Below are 25,264 nucleotides of genomic sequence, written 5' to 3' on the forward strand. Positions count from 1 at the left end.
ATTAAGGAGAGTGTTGCATAAATTCCAGACTGAAGTGTATAGTCAACTTGTTGCATTGGGGCTTATCTTAGGTTTAAAATGTATTTACATAAATCAAACATTTAAGGGCTACTGCTGAACTGATCTTTGTGAAGGACTTCAGCATTCCTCAGGGTTTTGGTCCCTCAGTGCCTTCAGACTGGGGCATGTCTGGAGCAAGCTGTGGCTATGGGAGAGGACCAAGAGGACCAAATGTAGGTGAGGAATTGAGATATGTTGATACATACTGAACTTCTACTCAGTCATCTATGTGCCAGACTGTTTATGAAACTTCATTTAAAAGCTAGGAAAAATAGGCTTAGAACTTTTTAAAGTACATAGTCAGGTTAAGCTTGACAAATATTTTATAATTACAAAGCCATTAATAGATTGTAAGAACTGAATACATGGCTGGTTTTTATAGGATCTATCCTGCAAAACAATGACAGTCTGTTTAATCTGTGTTAGTTTCATTTTGCTGATACAAGCAGCTCATAGAGTCATAGCATGCCTGGGTTAAAAGGGGCCTTGAAGACCATCCAGTTCCAATCTCCTGACATGGGCAGGGACACCTTCCACTAGACCAGGTTGTGCAAAGGCCTGTCCAGCCTGGCATTGAACATTTAGAGGAATGGGGTATCCACAACTTCTTTCGCCTTCAAAATTTAGTTTTGATAGCGGTGCCAGGGGAACAAATTCAGCTAGAGGTTAGCTGAGAGCTCTGTGTAGCTTAGCAGTGGTACAGACAAAGTTGCATGTTAGGGAGTAATATGGTGGTTGTATTTACATGACTTAGTTTCTGTACTAAGCTCCCATTACTCTGTCCAGCTTGAGCAGTTACATCCAGCTTAGTGCACCTGCCCTGAAACTGCAACAAAGGATCTGTGACAGATGAACAGAATGGTAACTGTTTGCTGTTTCAATAATATTTTACCTAGGAGCATCATAAAGCACGCTTCAAATGCTTTATGCATATGAAGTAATGAGAATCAATTTGGTTACATAACAGTGGGAAGCACTGGGAAACATAAACTATGAAATCTGCTTGGCATAAAAAGCTTGCTATGAAAAGACTAAAAGGATGTTGGCTTTTTGTAAGGGAAGGACAGCTGAAAGCTCTAATAGCAACTGGTATCAACTTCCCTGGGAATAAGTCCATTCTTCTCCTTCCTGCTATAGTTGTCAACCAGAAACTCCATTACAGTGCCCTATGCTTTTAAAAATCCAGGTAGTAGACATAGCCAACACCTCCTTCTTGAAGTGAAAGTAGTAATTCTTCCCAGGCCCTTAGGCTTTGCCATTTGCCTGCTCCTGTGTCTTGGGCTCCAAAACTCCAGAACTGTGTCCCAGCTCCCAAGGACACAGCTGAATGACGCTCCAGGTCATTCAGCCTTCTCCCAGTTTCTCCATGATCTGCTCACTGTGACACATTTCTTAGGTTCTAGTTCTGTGTTTGACTGCCTTCAGGATGAACCTGTGTGCCAGACCATGTCCAGGTGGCTTTTGAATATCTCCAAGGATGGAGACTCCCCACCCTCTCTGGGAAACTTGCTTCAGTGCTTGATCACCCTCACAGTGAAAAACTGTTTCTAGATGCTCATTTGGCATCTCCTGTTTCAGTTTGTGCCCATTAGCACTGTTCCTGTCACTTGACACCAGCGAGAAGAGCCAGCTCTTGTCTTCTTTGCACCCTCCCTTCAGGTATTTATATGAGTTGATAAGATCCCCTTGAGACTTCTCCCGGGTTTCTTCCTCATAGGAGAGATGCTCCAGTCCCTTCACCACTTCTGTACTGGAATCCCATCAGATGCCAGGAGCTCACACTGTGCAGCATCAGGCAGACCTCTAGTCACAGCACAGCATGTGCTGTGCTTGGGCCCATCTGTGCTGAGGTTCTTTGGCACTATGGTCTTGAGCACCCTGTTAGGGTTTTCTAAACAATGCCATTTGTCACTTCTCCTGTCAGACCAAAGGATGTTACCATGAGAACATGCTGCTTCATTTCAAGATAAAGACAAGGACAAGCCAGCAGTGTTATTGCTGGTGCCGGGTGGCATCTGCTTGCAGGCTTCTCTCTGAAGCTTAGCTGACAAAGTTTATCCTGCAGCCAGGAGACAGGTGCAGTGCAGCCAAGCTGTGTGTGCAGCACAGCCCAGCCCAGTGCAGCAAAGCACAGCACAGGCCCATGGCCACTGGAGACAACTGTTCCAGAGATCACCAGCTCCATAATGCACAGCAGCCTTCCAGCTGGGGTCACTGCAGCTGCTTGGCCTAAGTCCTAGGACCAGTTCACTAGAGGACACCGTTGACTGCAAGGAGGAACAGGGGGAACTAACTCAGACTTACATGAGTAACTTCTAGGTGAGATGAGTGTTTTCTGCTGATAGTGCAGAATAGTCCCCCCAACACCAGCTTTTCACTTCGTTGTTCTTTAGTCATTAATTATGTCATGGTCTCATGGGAGAATGTAGCAGGTGGGATTTTTTTCTTCAGTTCATCTTGTGTGCATCTACATAACTTAGATGGGAATGTGGCTTTCCCAAGAGGGAAGACTTTTCCAGGCTTGGTTATTTGCCTCATATCTTGCATTAATTATACCCTCTCAATCTCAGTTTCTGATTATTACTCCAGATCCCTTGAAGAGCCATGTCACATACCAATAATGCTTATAAAATGTCTATAATAATGTTCCATGTATCCATATACATGGTGTGTCTCTGTCCTGACTGGTTCTGTCCTGTGTTTCACAGCAGATAAGAGAAGGAAGTCAGTGCAGTGTGTGGCTTCTCCCTTGTTGGCAGGTGTTTCAGTGCAGGCACACTATTGCTCTGTGAATACTTGTGTGTTCATATCACAGTGCATGGAAGAAGTTATGCCATTGGTAACTAAGCAGTGTAGAGACTCAGAGCAAAACCAGCCTTTGCTCTAGAGGCTTTGCTGTCTACACTTCCTCTTCCCTGTGAAATAAGGTGTCACTTCTCATCTCCAAAACTGTGAATAGTTCGGGATCATTCTAGAAGAGGCAGACTGCTTTGCTCATGGTGTTACACTGCTGTGATGAAAGTCAGAAACACCTCTTAGGCTGGAATATGCCTGGTGGGACTGACAGGCTAGAACTTTGTCCAGAACAGCTCCTTGTTCTTCAGTTCATTGATCTTCATGATCAACCATCCAGATAATCCTTTTATCATCAGTACTGCCAGAGGTAGTTTAAGAAAAGGAGAGTATTTTCTCTTCACTTGATTGATTCCTTTCAGGTGGTGCAATTATTTCAGAATGCATTAGCTGCTAAAATTTTGTATAAATTATTTATAGTTTGATTTTAATTATATGTGTGTTTGTGTGTGTTCTCTGCCTATCACAAGATACAGACTGAACTGAATAATTATGTGACTTACTCATCTTAAATATTTTTTGCCATCTGACCAGTTCTAGTAATATTCTGTCTGTGATCTAGGTAACAGTAAAAGATCATTAGATGAGGTGATACCTGAGTATGAATAGCACTTTCCTCCTAGATTGTTTTCTTGTAGAAATGTGCACAGCTTTGTTGGGAAAAAAAAAAGCCACAGGGTGATTAATGTGATTTTTTTTCAGCCTTTGATACCAGATTATAATTATATGCATTTAGAATTCAGCCTTTCATACTGTGCATTTCATTTCCTGTTAGCTATATTCCTTGGCATTATGGTCTTTAGCACTCTAGTAGGATTTTCCACTAGGTAACTGATCTATCTGAAATATTTAGAGGATGTTTGTGGCCATTTCTGTATGAGGGGAGAGCAAAGTTCAGGGTAGGGTGGTTTAAAGACAGATCAATTATTTATATTTTTAGAACAGTTACTGAAACCTTACCTGGCCCTAAAGTCCCTTGAACTAGACACCGTGCGATAAACAAACAGCCAGATAAACAAACAGTTGTGGTTTTTAAATTTTGATAAGTATTATTTATTATTTTTTAACTCTTTGGTGATAGCACCTTCTGTTCAAGAGCAGTGAACACAACTCTACTTAAAAAGAATTTAATTCATGTTCATTCAAGACCTTTTATTTTCTCAAATTTGTAGTGGTGGTGCCATCTTTTTTCCTGTTTTTTTTTATTAATGTCATTGAAGAATTAAGAATTCAGTTACTTTAATTAGAGGAGGCTTTTGTTTCTTTTTGTTTCTTGTTAATTACTTTAATTAGTGGAGGCACTGTTGATCAAGATTTGCTGTTGGTGAAAACTGGAATTTTTACTATTAATCTAAACCAGGAGCATTGCAATAACTGGAGTTTTGCTGAGGTGATTCCAGACAAAGTATAGCAGCTTGTAAAATTATTATCTTGACTAGCCAGGTGATATGGGGGGATCCCTAGATGTTCAAGCTTTTGGAAAATGGTCTATAATATCTATGTAGCAGGTAAAGGGAGCCACCTAGAGTTAACCTACAGGAATCTCTATGTATAAATGTATGTCTGATCTTCTGCCACTTCCTGCAGCTTAGGTGGCAAACGCAGAGCTAAATGTTAAACCCACATATCTCTCCTGAGGGCAGGCTCCTAAATAAGATTAGAACCTCCTTTAAATGTTTTTCAAATGCTACTGAAGGGTTAAGATAGCTACTGGATTTTTATCTTAAAGAGCATTGGGGAAAAAAAAGACTGGTACTAAAGTCTCCCTCCTTCCAGTTGAGGATTCTGACTGGTATAGTATATAATTGGGCTCTTTCCAGTAACTGTGTCTTTGGACACATGATTCCTGCCCGTTAACAGTAGTTTCCTTCTAAGCTATTCTTATTTTCTGCTAGTTAGTAATTGATGGGGTTTGTTACTCCACTGCTAGCTGGGCTTTTCTGTAATTTTTACAAACTAGGTGGGGGAGGCATGATTGGTAGTACCGGTGTGTTTAGCTGTGAGGCCAGAAGAAAATGCAGCACTGCCAGGAAGCAGTGCTGGTGACTCAGAGAACAGCATGGCACCAAGTGTGCTGGCACAGTGCATGGCACCAAGTGTGCTGGCACCGTGTGTTTGAGCATCACTTTCCCTGTTTTGCCGTAGGTTGAATCTCAGACCTGCTAGTCATTACAGGATCATACTTCACAAGAGTGAGGTATTAAACCCCAGGCAAATTATATGATAGATAACTCTGTCCTCCTTGCCCTTCCCTGCAGCTTCACCTAAATGACACAGCCTTAGCCGCTGATTTAAACTTTTCTGAGCCCAGGTGGAGTTGCTCTTCTGTCCCAGAGGTGGCAGCAGTCTGGAGCAAATGAAGTGATTTCTACACATGCAAGAAGTCAAGCCCTTTGGGATTTTAGATGGAGAGCATTTTGGATATGTCATAGCTCATTACTTCATGAAGTTACTTAATATTTAGAGTTGAGATTTTGCAATATCACAATTAATGTAAGTGGTTCACTGCACTTGGTGCTAGTGTTCATGCAGCAGCCCAGAGCAGTACAATTGCCACAATAAGCAGGGAGTAGAACAATGAGCAAAGAGGAGCAAGCAGTGCTTATATTTGACTTGTGGTTCTGGTTTTGCTCCATCTGGGTACTTGCCACAACACAGAGATGACCAAATATTTGCAAAGAGTTCAAATTCCCTGCCCTTCCCATCCTCACCCAGTTGGTGAAAGTAGTTTAACCACAGGCGGGTGCAGATAGTTCACCATGGATGTTTGCAGCACTAAAACCAATGCAGCTGATGCCAGCTTGCATGTGAATTTTAGTTTATATGGCAGCTTTAGTTCTGTAATTCTTCATTTGTTGCACTGTGAGTTCCTTCACATTACTCTGTGGTGCATTTTAGGCACTCTTAGAATAACAGTGGATAGATCCACCCTTCTGCAGACACCTCCAAGGGAAGGGAAGAAATCTGCTGAGGTGTTACACATCTCTGCCAGGCAAAGCTTCTGCATTAATGAGACCTTCCCACCACGTGGGTCCAGCGCTTTTTAGAGAAGAAAACTGACTGCTTTTTAACATACTGTGAAGTTGTTGGAAGCAGTTCTTGGTGGCAAGAGCAAGCTGCCTGGAAGCCTCCTCATTGCTGGCCCAGTTTTGACTGCTCCTCTCTATCATCATCCCCTGGTGCTACAGCTTTAATAAGAGTAGTATTGTTTTAGCAAATGAACCCAGAGGGAGTTGTGGAACACTTGGCACAGAAAGCAAGACAGAGTCTGCAGCCTGACTGTTCTTTGGCTCTGACTTTCCCTTCCAAACTCAAAATCCCACGGACTTTTCCTGTGGTGTTTCCAGTTTCCAAGAGCTATCAGCTATTCATCCTGTCTGTGAGACAGGATGAATACTTGTCCTTCACAAGAAATCCTTAGACCAGCAAAGGAAATGGTTAAGTAGATGTGTCTTAGGTTGCCTTTGCTGTCGTAACCTGAATGGCCTGATATCTTTTAGAGAGCTGTGAAACTATTCTTTCAGTTTTCTTGTTTTGAGACTAGGAGATTTTTTGGGTCCTGGGCTGTACCAGAGGCTGGGCACAGCTCATTACATTGTGGCAATTGGCCATAGCCATTCCCCAACCATGACTGAGGACTCTGGCTTCAAATTGGAGCCAGCTTGTTGAGTAAGACAGATGGTATTACCTGGTCTGGAAATATGGTGATTAAGAAGCTGCTTCCCATACAGCACAGCCTTGTACTTGGCAAAGGGAGGCTGGTGCTGGGAGGTTTAAGATGACCAGCCCCTTTAATGTGTGCTACTTTGCAATTCAGAGGTGTACACTGGCTTCTAGAGCCAGCTAAGTTATGACCAATCCAAATTCTGCATCCAGAATAGCAGAGAAAGAAGGGTTTCAGTGCAAAGAATGTTGTTGCTCTGCACCATGGAATTCTTTACTAGTTTGAGCTGCAATATTTTTGTTGCAACTTGATTTTAACATGTATGTGTTTAAATAAATTTCTAAATCTCCTAGGAGTACCAAACCTTGAATACAGGATAGCTCTGCTGATTCCAAGTGAAATCATTCAAAATGGGTTATGAAGTGGATATTTATTCTACCTAATCTGTGGTTGTGTTTCTATGCTAACACAACCCTTGTTGTTGCTGTGTAATCAACTGTTATAGAAACAATACATTGTCCCTCAGGTAAGTTTAGAAAAATGTTCACAATGCACCCACTGGGTAAACCCAGTTTTAGCAACATAGTGTTTAAAGCCTTATACCCAGTTCATAGAGCATCAGCAAGATGTGCTCACCTGAAGCCATCCTCAGATTACCAGTTTCCCTCTGTTGTTCCTCAGGCCCTACATGTCCATTGGAACACTACGGGATCAAGTCATCTATCCAGACTCAGTGGAAGACATGCATGAGAAAGGCTACCAAGATCAAGATCTGGAGTCCATTCTGCACATGGTTCATCTCTACCACATAGTTCAAAGAGAAGGAGGTAAATTACATATTTTTGGTAAAAACTTGACAAAATCCATTCCTTGCATGTGTGTTTTAGTGTGACTGACCTTTACTAACTGAACCAGCAAAACTGGATTCAGACCTTTGTGGTTGTGGGAGCTACACAGACACATGGTTGTTGCTAACAGAGGGAGAAGAGCTGAGTGCTCCTCCCCTTCCCAGTAAATCCATGCCCAAGCTGAAGATCCCCACTATCTTGTGATGGCCAGTCTTTTCCTGGTATTGTGGGATCACTTACCTTCCTTGATTTTCATAAAAACTGTCTTAAAACATTGTAATGTCACTGACTACATCAGCTTGAAAGCATGTGAATGAAAGAGTCAGATCTGCTTTCACCTCCCTAGTTTGTGGTATCAACAGAACTATGTGCCTTGAAAAGGGGTGTCTGAGACCACCAAACCAGAGTGAGCAAGTTAAAAATAACCAAGCAACACTGGCTGGCAGTAGAATGTTGCCATCTACTGCTTGCTGTTTCAGTTGCCATGTTTCAATATTGTTTGTTCTCATAGTTGGGGACAGTGTGTATAGATCTACTGACACTATAAATGTCAAGATGCTAAAGGCTTCTTTTGTATCTAAGGAACTGGAGCATTTCATGGCTTTTTTTTCTCCCAAGCACAGCAATAATTTCTATCCTTTTGTTCCTGTCAGACACTAATCTCTAATTTCAATTTCCTCCCCATCATTATGCTTTTCAAACAGACATAGGACAAAGTTGGTAACATTCAGAGAGAAGAAAAAGGCTCTTCAGACCCCTTTAAGGGTGTGCTGAATGTACCCTGCCTTTCTCTGCCAGCTGTCAGGGCTAGTTTTGATCAGGTACTTTGCCTTGTGTGTGCTTGGTGAGTCTCAGGATCATTCTGACAACACAGAGTAGTGCTTCAGCCGCTGGGAATCCCAAGACAGTGTCTAAATTCCCATTCCTGGATGGCAGCCTGTTGTTCTGTAAAGAGGCAGAAGCTTCCTTTTTTTCTAAAGAATGTGTAGATACTTCAGAATCTTTTCTGCACATTTTAGAGTGGGAAACAGTAATAATTTACAACAGCAATTGTATACTTAAAGGTACTTGTCCACCATGAGTTAATGCTTCTTTGTAATGTAATAAGATTGTAATAATGACTGCTGCAATAGAAAATAAGAATCTGCCATTATTCTGATTCATGTTATTATTCAAATCTGATCCTATAACACAAGAAGTAGGCAGAGCTAAGCTCAGTGACCGGAACAATTGCAGAGAAGGCCTCTCCTTCCTACACTGACACTACAACTATTCCTGTTAGTATTCCTGAGTCACTTACTTCACTAAAAGAGGTGCTCAGATTGCAGAAGAACGAGCAGGAATGTTGGAATGAGCAGCTGGAAAAGGAGGACTAGTTAAATTGTCAGCGGTAAGAAGTCACTGTGGAGTGTGTGCACTCACTGTGTGCTGGTACTTGTGGTTGGGCTGCACAACACGTGGGCCCTTGGCTGCCAAAGCCACCCCCCAGCAGTCCCTGAGTGCACATGGCTGTGGTTTCTGACCCTGCAGCTGGAATGTGTAACTGCTGATGGGGCAGTCACTGTGCCCCATGTCCAAGAGGCCTTGGCTACAGTCCCTGAATCCCCAGGTTTGGATCAGTCTCGTGCTGCTTTCTGTGCCAATGAAAGTATTTATTGCTGACCCTGATCTTGCTCCTCTGCCTGTCTGACTGCACATGCACAACACACACAGTGCATCACAAAGGCCAGAGGACACTGTTACTGTTCACTGGTGCTAGATTGAAGCTCAGGATAAGGGCACACTGTGCAGAAGTTTGCACAAACATTGGGAAAAAAGTGTCTTAGGTGCTTTGTGATCTAAAGTGACAGAAGTGGGCAAAGCCGGAAAACAGGGAGAGAGATTACCACATACCAGGAAGTTTTTAGGACCATAATATACTTACTTGTTCCCTTTTCTTCTTGGGCATTTGCTGGAGACAAGTGCCAAGGTAGGAGCAGAGAGGAAATCTGTGACATATGATTTGACATGTTACATGGATTTTATATGCTTAGATATTTTCTAAAGCTGCCCTGGTCTGGGATGAAGACTCATGTTCTGGGGTTTTCTGAATCAGCAAGACAGAAATACTTGCTGAAAGTGAACAGTTGAAATTTTTCATTTATACGTAGATTAATATTTTTTAATTCCAATTTGTATTTTATTCTTTTGCTTTAAATCATATTTTTAAACTAAAATATTTTTATTAAAAATTGAACATTTTTGTTTATGAAATAGTGAAAAATCTCATATAAACCTCTTGTGCTTTAACTGATCACAAATGTCATGTGTGTATAATCTGATACTTTGGAGTTTTGTGTTCTGCTCCTTGTGGACAGTTATGAAAAAGCCAGATGAAGCCATAGGTGCACAACTTTGACTTAAATTATTTGTTCTGGCATGACGTTAGTGTTTTTAGCTGAATTGCTTCTACATTGCAGCAGTACAAGGATCACCACATGCCAGGTTTTGTGTCTGATGTTGTTTCTGTTGCTGCCACTGACAGAAATTCCTCTCTTTTCCTAGCATTAAGGTTTAAGGAAGTAAAATAAATAGCCCAATTTGGCACTTAGCTTCTGTGTTAGCCTCATGAAACATTTTTCAGTCGGTATCAACAGAATGCATCAAATCCTCCAAAACAACAATCCTCCTCCCCAGCACCACTGTTCTGGATGCTCCTGAGCCCTTGAAGAGCCCAGTGCAGTGGCTGTTGGCAGTAGCCCCCCTTGCTGCTGGAGGCAGAGCTCTCTTTCCACACTAATGTTTTTCTCACCACCTGGACATTAGACAAATGCTGTTTTATTACTTAACCATTTCATTATCTGTAAGGGTGCCCCCATCAGCATCTGCAATGTTGTTAGCTCTACCAGAACCATAATTTCATACAAAATGGAGGTTGTATTGAGCGTGTGAGGTGAAAAAGCATGTCCAGAAATGGGGGCTAAAAGCATGCAGATACGCAGTACATACACACAAAGCTCCTCCTGACCTGCTTTGAGAGTCTGTGTGTATTGAACAAGTGTCAGTGGAAGGCAGCCCTGGGCTGCTGGCAGCCTGTCACAGCAGAGGAGCCGTGAGGCCCTGAGCTGCGCTGTGCACGCGTGACTGGGCCTGTCCGGCTGGGGCTGATGACATTACTGAGCAAGTTCAACCTGTTTATGGTTTCTCAGCACCCCAGATTATAATTATTCCTCATTATTTTGCACATTTGTCATATCTTTGGGTGTTGTCCAGGGAGCCTTTGTGCTAGGCCATGTATAAACAGACGGACAAGCCCATTTCCTCTCTCTGAGATTATTTCACCTGATCTCTTCAGCCCTGGATTTGCTTTTGTTACTGGTACCAGCAGGAAATCTGGAGAGCTCTGCCAGCTTTTCCAGTGGCTCTGAAATCCAGAGACACAAATCCCTGCAGTGTCTTACTGAGCTGGGGCTCGTGCAATCCATGGTCTCTTTGTTCCTTGCTCAGCTCCAGGTTGTCCTTGCGTATTCATCCTGCACAGCACTGGGCTCTCTTTACATAGGCTGTGAAAAAGGCTTCCATGCCCAAAAACTCAGCAGGAGTGGACTCTCTGGCTGTGATCTGCTGTGTTAGCCTTTCTCTTTCCTTCAGTCCTTGTCTGATAAGGTGCTTTGGAATGTAGATCTGAAAAAAGAACTTTTAAGCTTATCTTTTCATGGCAGCTGAATGCTCATTCTTGCATGAAAATGCAAGGATTCACAAAGATGAAGGATGCAGAGGGCTGTGGATCCCAGGAGTAACCCATTTGGGTTCTGCCAATTACAGCTTGCATTTTCAGAAAATTGAGATTAAAGGAATTATAAAAGAAGCCATGCAAGAAAATGAAATGCTGCTGTCCTGAGGCTATCACTAGTTCTTGCTGCCAGCTGATTGTATTTCTGCTGCTGTTACTGTGCCCCAGCATATTAAACATGCTCTTTGTCTTACTGGCTGCAAAAGCCATAACAAGAAGGTGGGCTAGGAATTTGGACTCTGAAAGCCAGGATTGTGCTTGCACTTACTGAGAGATTTGTGCTGCATTCATGGGCGAGCATTTAATTTCTTCATTTCTGAAGTGGATGTAGTGATGGGTGACCTAAGCCACTGACTTGGCTGTTATTCCCAAGAATACAAGTACCATCACTGACCTGTGCCATGGCAGCAGGAAGAAACAGGAGACAAGTAGGTGCACTACTGTTCACAGACAGGGGAGTTAGTTTAGTGTGAGTTACAATGCCGACATGTTCAGACCAAATTATTTAGACATTAGAAAAGAGTTTTTTTAACGGATAATATAAAATTGCACGCTTCCTTATCTGTTGTTTGAGGCATTCTAAGTGGAAAATAGGAGAGTTCAGGGAGGGTGCTAGGCAGGAAGAGACAAGATGCACATGTCACACTCAGTTAAAATGTAAGTTGAAGTAACCACAGAGGTGACCATTGTATCCTGGTAAATGAAGGTTAAATCTTACACCTTTAGAGTAAATAGTATAATTATTTTGCTGACAAGAGGATGCTTCTTTTTGAACTTCATTCCATTTTTGTCTTTTAATAAACTCTTAGAAACCAGCTGATCAGGAAGAAACTGTGTGAACACAGGCACTGCTCCCCCAGGCACATGTGCACACATGCACACCCACCCACACCCCAGCTCAGATGCAGGTCCTGAGTCTCCTCTGTGTTCTCAGCTTAAAAATAACAGAACATAAGCAGCACCTTGAATGTTGTCTTCAGAAGCATAGTTGTTTCTATGGCTTTTGTGAAGAACCATTCCCATCCCTTGCCAGAACCCTTTGCCAAAACGGAGTGCTCCAGGTGTTTTACAGTGCTTTTTGGGAGCTCAGGGTGTTGGTGGAAGGGCACTCCAGCTCTCTGTGAGGTCCCAGCACTGGGACTGCTCAGCAATAGCAGCCTGTGTGCATCTGTTCCCTTTACCAGGGTATATCCAAATGGTGATTCAGTTGGTCATTACACAGCTCCATCTTTGTTAGGAGCCTGCTCAGAGAAAGCACTTTATGTGCTCCTGGGAGGGTGCCCACTGGCATCCTTAAACAAGAATGGAAGGAAAATAGGGAAAAACTGTAGGATCGCTAAAGGTGATGTCTTTCTTGCATATGCCTGGTTTTTTTTAATCTAACTTTATAAATATTTATTTTAAAATGATTACATTATATTTTCTAATTTTATGTAGAGGAAAATCTTGAAATTTAGTCTCTGCCATTATCAATTACTGGTTTTGGTCACACAGCCCCCCATCAGATGTTTCACTGATGTTTGTTCAGTTCTGCCAAGCCCTGGTATAGCACCAAGCACAGACAGAGCAGTACCAGGCCTCCTGTACCTTCATAAGCCCCATTGTCTCATATTTGTTCAGGTATCAGAAGTAACACAGCTCACCCTCCTTGCTTTATATTTCCACTCATACCTTTCATGAAAAAATAGAGAATTGTTCCATTAAACAAATATGACAGAATAACATTACTAGTTATATACAGATCAAAGAGTTATTTTCAAAGAGATGGTAAGTAATGTTTTTTGACAATATCTATGTGACCAAAAAGTCTAAATTCCACTTCTAAATTTGTCATGACATAAGGGACATTTTTCCAATGATTTTTCCAGTGGATAGGCATTGAGATATTTCAGAAGATGTGATTCAGTAGCCTGAGCTGTCTCTTCTGCAGTTGAAATGCTCTTTATGATTCTGGTTACAGACTGTAGAGGTGTTGCAAGTGAAGCTGCATTTCCTACATAAACTTATATTGTCCTGACTCATTTTGTTTGCATTGTTTTTTTGAAGGCTGGGATGCTGTCATGGATTGGAAAGATGTCTTATCAGGAGGAGAAAAACAAAGGATGGGCATGGCCCGGATGTTTTACCACAAGTAAGTGTTATGGTTCATTCCTTAAAAAGCATTTGAAAATGAGAAAGAGCTTTGCAGATCCTGTTACAGTTTGAGCAGTAGTAGACTATAATCTGCATGCAATATGCAGCACTGTCTAGCATAGGACCTGCATAAATCTTGTTGTTTATTCATTCAAGCTCTGTCTTTGGTTTGGATAATGCTTCTTAAGCTTTGCTTTTGGCAACATAGCATTGCATTTTTCACATATTTCTTTCTGTAACATCTCAGGCACAAGCATCTTCCCTCCTACAAATGCTGCTGAAGTGTGATGGACTACTGCAAGAAGCTCTTGGGGTTTTAAAGCCAAGCTCCTTAACCTTTTTTGATTTTTGAGACTGCAAGCACATAAAGGCAGCCCAGTTCTTACATAGCAGTGGATAGGAAGCTTTGAGTTGGCTTTAGCTACTGCATAACTTGATAAGTACAAAATAATACTAGGTCAGACTAGGACATAGAAGTTAGATCACTGTGTACTCAAATGGGACAGGAAATAAACCCCATTTTTCCTGGAAGTTGTCTTTTCACCTGAATAATGCATGGAAAGTTCATGTTGTTTCTAGCCAGCTTCCAGCTGTAAATAAGAGACAGCTGTCTGGCAAAAATAGCTCTCTACTTCCTGTTGTTCTTTCAATTAAGCCTTGTACATGGGAGTACTGTCCAAATCCAAGAAGAGTAATGTTCTTTATCTCCTTTTAAAAGGCCAAAATATGCATTGCTGGATGAATGTACGAGTGCTGTAAGCATTGATGTCGAAGGAAAGATATTCCAAGCTGCAAAAGCTGCTGGGATCTCCCTGCTTTCCATAACACACAGACCTTCTCTTTGGTAAGTATATTCAGGGCTTTATCATGGTCCTTGCTTTTAGCTCTCTGACAAGCAGTGGACTGGCCTTTATTCTTTGTACGGGGGCAGTTGTTTAGTCAATATCTACTGCAGTTTCTACTGCAGTTGTCTACAGCAGTAGTGATGTAAATTAATTTAACATGGATTTTTTTCATTCTTTGAAAGGTATTTATTTATCCTTCTTATTTTTTAATGCATTTCAGTTATTAATATGCAGAATGTCTAAGAGGTAATTAATTAGTCTGTTGTGGCCACAGCCACAACAGGTACCACCAGATTATTCTGTAAAGGTGACAAGATACCTGAGGTGTCCTGGGGAAGTTTACCAGTGCAGGGACAGGATGGGAAACATGGCAAGTGGTTAAACTATTCTTTGTTCTTCCATAGGAATACTGTGTCTGGTTTTTTAGCAATTGTCCCCTATCTTCAGGATTTAGTTTCTTGATTTTTTTGGGACTTTGGTGATGGAAAAATAGAAGGATGGGTTAAGCATTTGGTATCACAAAGGATAATATGCAAAAATGGTGAATATTAGTCTGGAGATGTCAGTCCCATGTCATAAGCCATTGAGTTTATTAAAGCTCTCACATTCTCTGGATGAGATTTACAATCAGTATTTTATGATGCATTTTACCTTCTATAATTTGTAGTGATAAATTATGCAGTCATACCAGCAGCTCTGAGGGAACTCTGTGCTCTTCCTCTGGCACCTCCTGAAAAATGTTTTGTCAGGTCTTGACAAACTCCACATGTACACCTTTGAATATTTTCAGTGCACACACCCTGATACTCACTGAATGATCTGTTACTCCTATAAAGACTTTTTATTCGGCCCCTTGCAAACTGAACCATGTTTTAGGAATAAAGTTACCTTTAGCCAACTTTATAAGACACAGAGGAACAAACTGAGGTGTAATTTGAACAAACTCGAGTTTTATCAGTAGGATCAGGTGCATCATGCCTGCCTCACTGTATTTGCTGCTAAGGAGATGAGACATCTGTCAGAAAGGGAGGTAAATAAAAAAAAAACTGGGAGTAGAATTCCTGAAGGAGAAATGAACCTTGTCTGATGCTTGTTCTGTCTCCTGGGGAAAAAGGCATCTGATAAAGTTGTAGTGAAGGCAGTTGTAGCCACAGTGTTTCTAAGAAGGAGGCAGTAAGAGGGACAGCAGGTGAAGAGTGCACCTTCCATGGCCCTGCTGCCACTCCTGCCAGCATCCCTGCAGGCGAGGGGCTGCAGAGGCAGTGACTGCCCCTGCTGGGAGCTCACAGCAGTGTTGTTACTTCCAGCTGGCAGCCGCTGAATTTCACTGTTGGCCTGGGGCAGTCCTGGTGACAGGCTTTGAAATACCCAAATCCCTTATGAAAGAGTGTCCTGGCATGACGAGTCATTGAAAAAAAGCCTTACCCAGTGATGCAGAACTGGACAGCTCAAAGTCCTCAGAGGCACCTTTGAAAAGAGACACATACATCCAAATTTGCATGCAAGAAGGAGCCATCTGTTGTTCCCTGAGCCATTGCTAATGCTGTAATTTCTGCTGCAGGAAGTACCACACTCACTTGCTGCAGTTTGACGGGCAAGGCGGCTGGCGTTTCGAGCAGTTGGACACCGCGATCCGTTTGTCACTGAGTGAGGAAAAACAGAGACTGGAATCCCAGCTTGCAGGAATTCCTAAAATGCAGCAGAGACTCAATGAACTGTGTAAAATCCTGGGAGAAGATTCAGTGCTTAAAACAATGGAGAAAGAAGAATAAATAATTTATGGTTTATGTTTTTAAAAGTATTTTTTTAGTTAAAAGCAGTACAAATTCAGCCATTATCCTTTGCATGCATTGTGACAGAGGCTTAGAGCATAGCAAAACACAGCCAGCAGAAAATAATGCTCTGAATGCTATGTAAGACTTCAGTGTTTTAGTATTAGGGAGGAAAGTGGTTGAACTGTGAAAAGAAAATAAGCAAGTGCACAGAGTATAAGATTAGTCATTAAAGCTTACGTTAATTCCTAGTGAAAGCCCAATTCACTGCAAGAAATGACCAACACCCTTAGGTTTTCTAGGTGAAGTTTTGCCTGAGCCTTGGCCTGCAGAATGTGCTCTTGTACCGGGTCACTGTGTGCGTATGACATGCCTGCTACGCAGAGCAACCGGGCATGACACTCAGGCATGGAGCACAGCAGGGCCGCTGTCTGGGTGAGTATGCAGATGCATGCAAAAATCTCATTGGGGTATAAGAAACATTCTCTCAGCCCCTGTAAAACAAGATTTCTGTTCTACTACTGAATAGTATACATGCCTTTACCTGCATTTCCATAGGAAATAATGTAATAGGCTGACCAGAAGACAGCTGTCTGAGCAACCCACTGCCCTCATGACAGAGAAGCAGGGACAGAGCTAAACATGTAATATACTTGTGTTTTATGCCATTACACAGCTTCAAAGGCTCTTTGCCCTTCATGATACATCAGTTCCTTCAGGGGATTATTTATGTCCCTTACTTTGTAACCTCTGGTGGTGTGGATGGAGCACTGGGCCTGGCATCAAGTGACTTAGTTTTGGCTTGATTAAATCATTCATCTTCTCTGTGGGTCCAATCCAGCTGGCATCCATGTCCGACCCAGTTCCTCCATTGGCATAATCACAGTACAGACACTTGTTCGTTTCATGAGACACTTTGTGGTGGGAAGGACTGTAGGAGAAGGAAATGGCAGTTTCTAACAATAGGCTGAATTCTCAGGCATGGCTGTCCTGCCAAATGAAATGCTCAGCACTTATAAAGGTCTGTGAAAAGTTAGAGCATTTGGTAACCACTAGTGAATATACCTGCCATATTTTGGTGGAGTGGCAGAACATTGCCCTCCCTGTGAGCAAATGCACTGGTTAAGAACCTTGCTTTCAGATGCACTCACTGATTGTCCCATCAGCTTTTCAGTTCAGATCCCCAGTCAGTCAGAAGGTTCTTTAACAGAACTGCCTGAGACAGTGCTGGCCTGAGTGCCTTGTTGAATGCAAAAGCTGGAGAATACCAATAAAGATGTGAATGTATTTAGGAGGTCCTGTTCTCTGACTGCAAGTGCACGGCAAAGGGGCAGCTCAGGAGTGAAGATCAGGAGGGGAAAGAAGCTTTGCAGATGGGCAAATGAGCCTTAGCCGAGATGTAGCAATCCTGAAGTTTGTTGTTTTTTTGTTTTTTTCCCTAGAAGTGTGTGATTCCTTAGAAGATTTCTGTCTGTTGTTCTTAGTCTGAGAGAGGCAGTCATAAACTGCTAAGAGCTGTTTGGAGAGGAGAAATATTTTAGGGGGCATTTACTGAGCTGGAAATGTTTGAGCACCCTAACGTTGATATAACCTGTTTTTTTTTTCTGATTGCTTCAAGAAAAAGCATCATCTGCCAAATCCCAGTCCAGTGCACTAACCATTAGCCCATATTCCTTCTCAGTGTGCTCAGCTCTCTGCTTGGTATGGCATTTGCACCAGAAAATGGAGCACGTCTGCTCCCTCCAGTGTCTGTAGCTTGAATGTAACCCTGTAATTTACCCTGATGACAACAATTGGTTCCTTTCATTAGTTTTTTTCTGTAGAGCCCCCTGAGACATCTCACTGATACAGAAAGGAATGCTCCTAGGAACCTTTGAAAGAGCTGAAAAATTAAGGTTCAAGATAATTAGATGTTGTGTCGTAAAACACAGATGGAGGTCACTGCTGGGGTGGCTGACATGTGTATGCATTTTAATTTGCAAAATGTCTGTGCTTGTCCCTCTCCCTGAAGGTGAGCTTTCCCCTTTCTCATCTTCAAAGCAAAATTCATAACTGCTAAGGAAAAAGAGAAGTCAGCCAAGAATCTGTTCTCAGTGAGCATAACCGAGATGACTGATGAGTGTAAAAGCTTGCAGGTTTCTGATTGATGTTTCTCTAAGGTGAGATGGATCAGGGCACACCATGCACATACCCTTGTCCCAGCTGCATCCTGCTAGCACAAGGCAGCCTCAAAGCCACTTCCCACAAACCTTTCCCAAGCCAGGACCTGAGGTGGAGGAAGGGGCATTGCTGTTCCCCACCTCTCCATTAAGCACTTTAACATGTGGCTGGGAACTAACCCAGGGTTATCCACTCCCTGAATGAGTGGGATACTGAAAGGTGCTGAAGAATAGGCCTAGTTTGGCACAGCTCCAGATATCCCACCAAAGCTCTGCCCCTGTCCCTTGACTTGCTGGGAGCCATTATGGCAGCCCCTGAAATCTGCTGTATGCCTTACAGAGATCAAAGCTGGATATCCCTCATGGCACAAACCAAATCTCTTCTGAGGAAACCACGTTTAGTAGAAGAAAGTTTGTTTGCAGTTGGTTTGTTTTAATGAGATGATGCATAAAACATATTAAATTAATATATGTTACTGAAATTTTGATGTTATGAATTCTAATGTTATGAAATTTTGATGAAACCTGAAATCAGACCTGGATCAATCTAATACTATTTTCTTTGAAGTTCAACATTTATTTCTTGGATCCAGTAATAGACAACCATTCCTGTTCAGCTGTTTAGGGTAAAATACTCTAGCATCTCACTGAGCTATTTGTGTTCCTGTAGGCATGGCAAGAAATTTAGAGGCCACTATGCGAAGAAACACTTCTCTAAACAGGAACTTCCTGAGTGATACCTAGCTGGTTTTAGAAGGAATTTCTCTACTAGAGGCTTGTTATATTTCAAGTTAGTTTTGTGGCAGGAAGTGAAGCTGCCCTGGAGGTATTTTTGCAAACTTTCTGTGTTGTTCCAAGGGCTAGTTGAGACTGGAGTCTCCGTTTCTGTTTCTGGAGAGTTTTACAGGGCATGGTCCAGCTCATTTTGTGCTGCTTTGGGTCCAGCCTAGCAGAGGTGCATGCTCCCTGCTCAGGAATGGCTCATGGAGACACTGTTCTGGAGCCAGGGCATGGGGAACACATGGCCCTGGTCATGCAAGAGGTTCACAGTGGGACAGGATACCTTGGCAGAAGCTTTTTTTGTGGTGTAATGAGAACTGCTTATGAATGTTCATTCCCTTTTTGGTGTTGAGAAGCTGTGGCTCCCCAGGAGGCTGAGGAGGTGACTTTTTGGCCTCCTTTCTGCCTGTCATACCTATCTGGAGCTAGCCAGACCCTGTCACAGTGTCTGTGCATTCAGGGCTGGGCACTGCCCAGTGCTGAGCACACCCAGCCTGTGAGCAGCCTCTCACCCCCCAGGCTCAGGGCAGACTGGATTGCCAGGGTCTGTTTGCACCTAGAAGAGCACAGGTGATGAGCAAGAGTCATACCTGCCTCAGGCAGGTAGCATCTGTACAACAAAAATAGGAGTTCTTCACGTCAGTGTGTTCAGATAATGCAGAGTGTTTTTGCAAGAACCTTCAGAATGGAAGGACACAGTTTTTGTGTGTGGGATTTCACTATTTTCACCTGGGAGGACTTGGTTTTTTACTTCGTTTTGGGGTCGGACTCATTCCTGGTTTGGACTTGGAAGTCCTCCTTCTGCAGGGACAGAAAATCCTACATATGTTTCAAATGAATTTTTCAAAAGCAGTGGGATTTGTATTTGAGTAGGGAATGAAGCACTGGGTATTAAATGGAATATTTTAGAGAAAATTATATCTTAAAGCAAATGAACACATCTACAGTCCACTCAGACTTATGAATGGTGATAATGCATGTCAAAGTCAAATTTCTGAGCCAATCATATAAAGAAATCCCCCTACTGAGCTGTTCATGAAGCTTAGGAGAACTGAACTGTTAATCAAATGTGTCTTTGTTTTGTTTATGTTTGATATTAATGCCTTTTAAGAGCAGACAATTTATAAAGCAATAAAATATGCTTTACAGTTGTAATTTATTCCAATCTCAAATAAAACATGTTGCATTTACTTTCAGTTTACAGTGTTCCTTATGAGTCATTCACAAAGCAGTCAGGACCTGCCTGCATGTGCTCTGGGAGTCCTTTCCCAACCCTTGTTTCTGTGATGGAGCAGGAAAGCTGGGGTGGATGCTGTGCATTTTCAAGTTAAAACAAGTATTTCATTCCTAGGTCAGGCTGGCATCAAAGGCTGCTGTGAGGTTTCTCATTTTTCGTGCCATCCACTTCAGCGTGTAGCTGATTGATGACAGGAAGGTAACAAGAGCTGCCACCCTTGCTGGGGCTTTTACACCAAGCAGTGAGCCAGAGGGTCATGTCAGCAGTGCAGCATCGCTCCCAAAGGATGCTGTTAGGGTTTTTGTAAGACACAGTTATGCAGAGAGCATCAGTGCCACAAATAATCAACAAGCAAGAGCTCACGGTGGCCTAGCAGAGGAGCGAGCTTTTCCTTAGGGAGTGTGAGGGCAATGGCTGGCTCCTTTGCAGCCTTGGCACAGAGCTGGCTTGTGTCCAGCCCCTCTCCAGCTGTGTGGCAGGGGATGGTGAGGTTCTGTGTGGTACAGCACCTGGATTATGCCGTTGGAGGGCAGTGGAGATGGTGTCACTGGAGAACCAGATCCTTACGGATGGCTGGAGTCCAGTCCCCTGTGCCTCCCTTGCAGCCACTGCACCCACTCACAGGGAGAGCACTGGCAGAGAGTGAAGTCCAGAACACAAGCAATGAGAAATTCATTTTTGGGGATCTCCGGGCAGGCTGTAGGACCAGGCTGGGGCTGGTGCATCAAACTGTGGTAGTGGAGAAGGTGAGCTGAAAGCTGAGGTTGCACTTCAGTTTCACGTTTTTTGACAAGAAATGCTTTGGTGTCCACTCCTTGGAGAGCATTCCTGCTTTCTGATCAGGAGGACTGGTGCCATGGGTTTGATGTGAAGTGTCAAAGTCCTGAGCCTCTGCCCAAGGGTTAGGTATTCCCAGAAGAAAGGGAACAGCAAGACTTGCATCATGGGAGCTGAAAGGACTCAGGAAATATTCAGAGCAAAGGTGTTCAAAGACTTCCCACAGGTGAAATTTTCTATGAGGTGGGGAGTATCGGGAAGAACATCTTAACACTGTCTCTGTATGGCTTATTTCTGATTATAGCTCATTCTGCTGCACCTGCTTTGTATTTTTTTAATTGGTGTCTTTAACCTAATGTGATACCATCTCTGAGAGCGTAACAGCGACTTTTCAAAAATACTTCACTGACTCAGTGCAAGTCTGATGTGTCTGAACAATCTGGTTTTAAGCAGGTAATTAAAAAAGGGAGAAAGAGATTGTGATGGTGTCTGATGCAGGGCTGAGGAGCCAGCTGGGTCCTGGGGCTGGGCTCCCAGTAAACACCAGACTGGGATGAGCTCTGGGAAAAAAACAGTCCAGAAGAGTCCATAGGAGGAGGCAGATGTTAGAAAAAGAGAATAAGGAAACCTGTCTTGGAAATAAAGTAATTGTGCAAGAGTACATTAGTTTTCTTTTGTTGTCATCAAACATACAAAGACAAGATGTCTGTGACACGGCATTTCTAGGATAACACAAACAAAACTCCAAAACCACTCATTTGTTGATCAGCTCTAGCATGAAAAAAAATTGTTATAAAAATCATTTAAGTTGAAATGTCTTTGAAAGAGAGTTCATATTTGTTGACTTTAGCATTTCATTTCAAGTAGATCAGATTCATAATGCTTTTCATAAAGACTTGAGTCTTTAGGAATCAGGAATTATTCTTACCTTAAATAATAAGATATTGAAGCAAACCCAATCTATTTCATATTTAAAGCAGCTAAAAAAATGCATTCAGTACTTCCAATATTCTTGTTCTCAGTTAAAATATTCTCTTCAATTGTAGCCACAGTGTGCTATAAATACATCAAGTTTATGAGATACATAAGCTGGTCTTTGCTGTGCTGGTGTGTTTGGAGATCTCTATCTTCATTATATGGGCTGCCTGAGCCTTCCTTCCCACCCTTTTGTCCCATTTTCTGTCCCCCTGGGATGGATGCAGCGCTGACATCCGGGGGCAGTGCCTTTGATGGCAGGTGCTGGAAGAGAGGGAGTGAGGTGGTGGGTCCTGTCAAATACATCTGCTTTTTTATAGATCCAAACACTTTGAGGAAAAGTCTCAAGGAGTAATGTCTGCACAACTAAAATGCAGCACTGGCAAGGTACTAAAGCAAGGTACAAGGTGCAGCAACAGGTAGTGGTAAAGCTGGGTTCTGCTAGATGTGCACTCAGTAACAGGACACTCCTGCACTGAGCAAAACTTCCCAGCATCATTTTGTACCTGCAAAGCCAGGTTGATTAAAACTTACACAGCTCCTACTTGTGAAAAACAAATAATACTCTTTTAATCCTAGCCCTCAATTTTCATCAGAAACTCACAATTGCCTTTTATAGTGTCCTTTGGAGTATTTCTAGGTAACCCATACATATAATCTGTTCTTAAATAACAGCATGCCTTGTCTGAGCTCTGCTATTCAACCAAAATCTCTTTATAAGCACTATGAAATGGCAGCCACAGAAGCAAAATTCTGAAAATCGCCATATCCCTTCTAGTGCGAAATGAGCATACAAGGAGGTGCTTTTGCAGTCTCCTGCTGGCCTATTTTTGTACTGTAATCATGTTACAGAGAATTCAGCTCCTGTCTAATTGCCAATGTTCCCTTATGTATCTGCCATGTGGCTCATTGCTGAGCATCAGAGGATGAGGACTCTGTTTATTAGACTCTTGCTTAAATTATTATGGGTGAAAAAAAGAGTGAACAATGTATTTCACACCAAGATGAAAGTGAAGGCAAGGTAATCCGTCCTGGGAGAATGACTGCACTTCCTTTGTAAGGACTGCTTTCCAGGGACTTCTGAAGGGAGGTTCAATTCCTCTTTCAAGTCATGGGCTGAAAACTGCTTCTGTCTGGCAGAGGATTTAATTAACAACCAGGAAAAAAAAAAATCAACCAATGGCAACATCAGTTTTAAAGATACCAAAAAGTATCTGTTTCTAAAAAATGAGCCTGATAGATGTTCCCATAACTGATCTGCTGTGGTACTGTCAATTTCCTGAGACCCCCTCCCCTGCTCTGACACTGGGCAAGGACAGAGCTGTTCTGGTGAGAGCTGGGCCACCATCAAGGTGCTCCTCTGCCCCTCTGAGTGCCTCTGGGAAAACAGAGCTTAGTGCACTGGCATGGGCCCCAAACTTTCCAACCCCTTCCCCTCCAAAAAAGGATTAATTCCTAAAAAATCTTCTCACTCTCTTGACTTTCGCTCCTATTTTGCCTGTCCCAATTTCCAGGGGAGTTTGGAGTTCTCAAGGGCATCTTAGAGACAAACCAGATGGGCCCAAATCATGTTCTTACCTAGGACGTGGCTTAAGGCTGTATCACTAAATACCTGCCTAGTCTGCTGTGAGTGTAAGGCCGTGTTCAAAGTGCTCTGCTTCAGTTTGTTTAAAGCTGTGCTTCAAGATGTGTGTTTACTTTGCTAATTCAGAGCCTTATGCTGCTGCAAGAGACATAAATGAGATGCAGAAGCTGGAAGTAGACAAATTCAGACTAATGAAGCCAAGACAGGTTTTACTTCCGATGAGTGCTGGGGTACTCCAGCAGAAGGTGCCTGTTTGGCACAGGGTGTTTGTTGTTTGATGGCATCTGTGGCTTAAGTGGTGCCAAACCAGTCCCTCCTGGCCAGCAGGAATGTGGGAACTCTGTGCTGCTGGAGTCAGGAGGACTGCAGCACCCTGTGCTTTCATGGACAGCACAGCCACCCTGCTGAGCTCTGCTGCACAGAGAGCTACTGTGAGCTTGGGAGGAAAGGACTGGAGAGCTGGAGCCATGAAGGACAAGTCTCTCTGGCTCTTTTCCTGCATTTGTTGGGAGCAAGTACAGCCAGACCTGAGCTGCCCCTCCCCAGCACCCATGAAAGCACATTTCAGTCAGCATTGCCCACCCTGAAAGGCACTCACTGCTTCCCTCAGGAGCTGCCCTGCCTTACCCAGTGCCAGGCAGAACACGATGCTGGGGTGCATGAAATGCAGTGCTGGGCTGCCTCCAGAGCAGAGCATGGCCAGCAGACCTCTGCTGTCTGCACCCACCTGCCCAAACAGGCCTTAGACTGGCTGTAATCTATCTGGGCTTGTGCTTTAATCCTATCTGACACAATCTTTTCAAGGGTTTTTTGATTTCTTGTGGGTAGAGGCAGAAGAGGCAGGGCTCCACGCTCTCCTGAAGAATGAGGCGTGTGTGAGCAGAAACTATTTGCTTTGCTGCCCTTGAAGATGAGTCCTCACCCACAGTGGCTCAGGTGAGAATTCTGCTGCGTGCCATGGGGAGTTTTCAGGCTGAGAATTTCACCAGAAATGCCCTCCATGAGCATTCAAGAATACTCCAGACCTGGGAGAGTTCTTCATCTTCTGTCTTGCTTCTTTAACTCAATCAGATGGTCCTGCAGCTGACTGAGCACCAGATTCAGGCACAAATACACAAGCTTTTGTGTATTTTCTCTTTTGTCTTAGAGGCTCAGGTCTCCTGTTCCACATGTAATGCTAAGCCTCAGGAATGCCTTTTGGAAAGTGCTGCTAGAACTCCAGTCTTGTGGGTTCCTGGCAGGAAGGAAACATGATGCTGAGTTGAACTCCACTGAGTTGAACAGTGGAGCCAGATTTGTTGCTGGTGAAACACAGAGCACATCAGGGAAACTAAACAAAGCAAATGTTTGAACCATGAAGCTCAGAGTCACCAGTCAGCAGTCACTCAGCTGTTCTGAAAAGGTTTCTTTAATGACACTGATTAGATTATTAGAGAGGAACTTGAAAGGGGCCACGTTGCTGCTGAGTTTGCAGACTCCTATCAGCATAGCATTGCCAAGGTTTGCTCCCAATCCAGGCTTGCTTCCTCTACAGTAATTTCCTGTAAAGATTATTGATAGTGAGTTCCAGTGATTACATGTGCAACTCCTTTTGCCATTAGTGGGCTAAGAAATTGTCATTACTTTCAGGCATAACACATAAAATAGTGACTGTATTCATGGCCCCCAACATTGTAAAGGCACTTCACAGTTTTGTTGTATATAATTTTGAGGTGCTTAGCTGCTCTTGGGAATGATTGATTGTGCAATACATTGCATATTTAATTGGTGAGATTTGAAGTCAAAATTATTAACAAATCCTAAA

At 42.9% G+C, this 25,264-nt stretch overlaps 1 protein-coding gene across 1 annotated transcript in view; it reads left to right on the forward strand.

The window, feature by feature from the left end:
- ABCD2 (ATP binding cassette subfamily D member 2) overlaps positions 1-20,082 on the forward strand; it is a 41,318-nt gene extending 21,236 nt beyond the window's left edge. The window contains exons 7-10 of the mRNA XM_039700538.1: positions 7,259-7,404; positions 13,244-13,328; positions 14,049-14,174; positions 15,737-20,082. Coding sequence (XP_039556472.1) covers positions 7,259-7,404; positions 13,244-13,328; positions 14,049-14,174; positions 15,737-15,947 — 568 coding nt within the window. The 3' untranslated portion in view covers positions 15,948-20,082. The remainder of the gene's footprint in view (positions 1-7,258; positions 7,405-13,243; positions 13,329-14,048; positions 14,175-15,736) is intronic.
- Positions 20,083-25,264: the final 5,182 nt, after the last annotated feature.

This window comes from Passer montanus, unplaced genomic scaffold (assembly GCF_014805655.1).
Source record: "Passer montanus isolate IOZ18808 unplaced genomic scaffold, ASM1480565v1 scaffold141, whole genome shotgun sequence".
Lineage (NCBI taxonomy): Eukaryota > Metazoa > Chordata > Aves > Passeriformes > Passeridae > Passer > Passer montanus.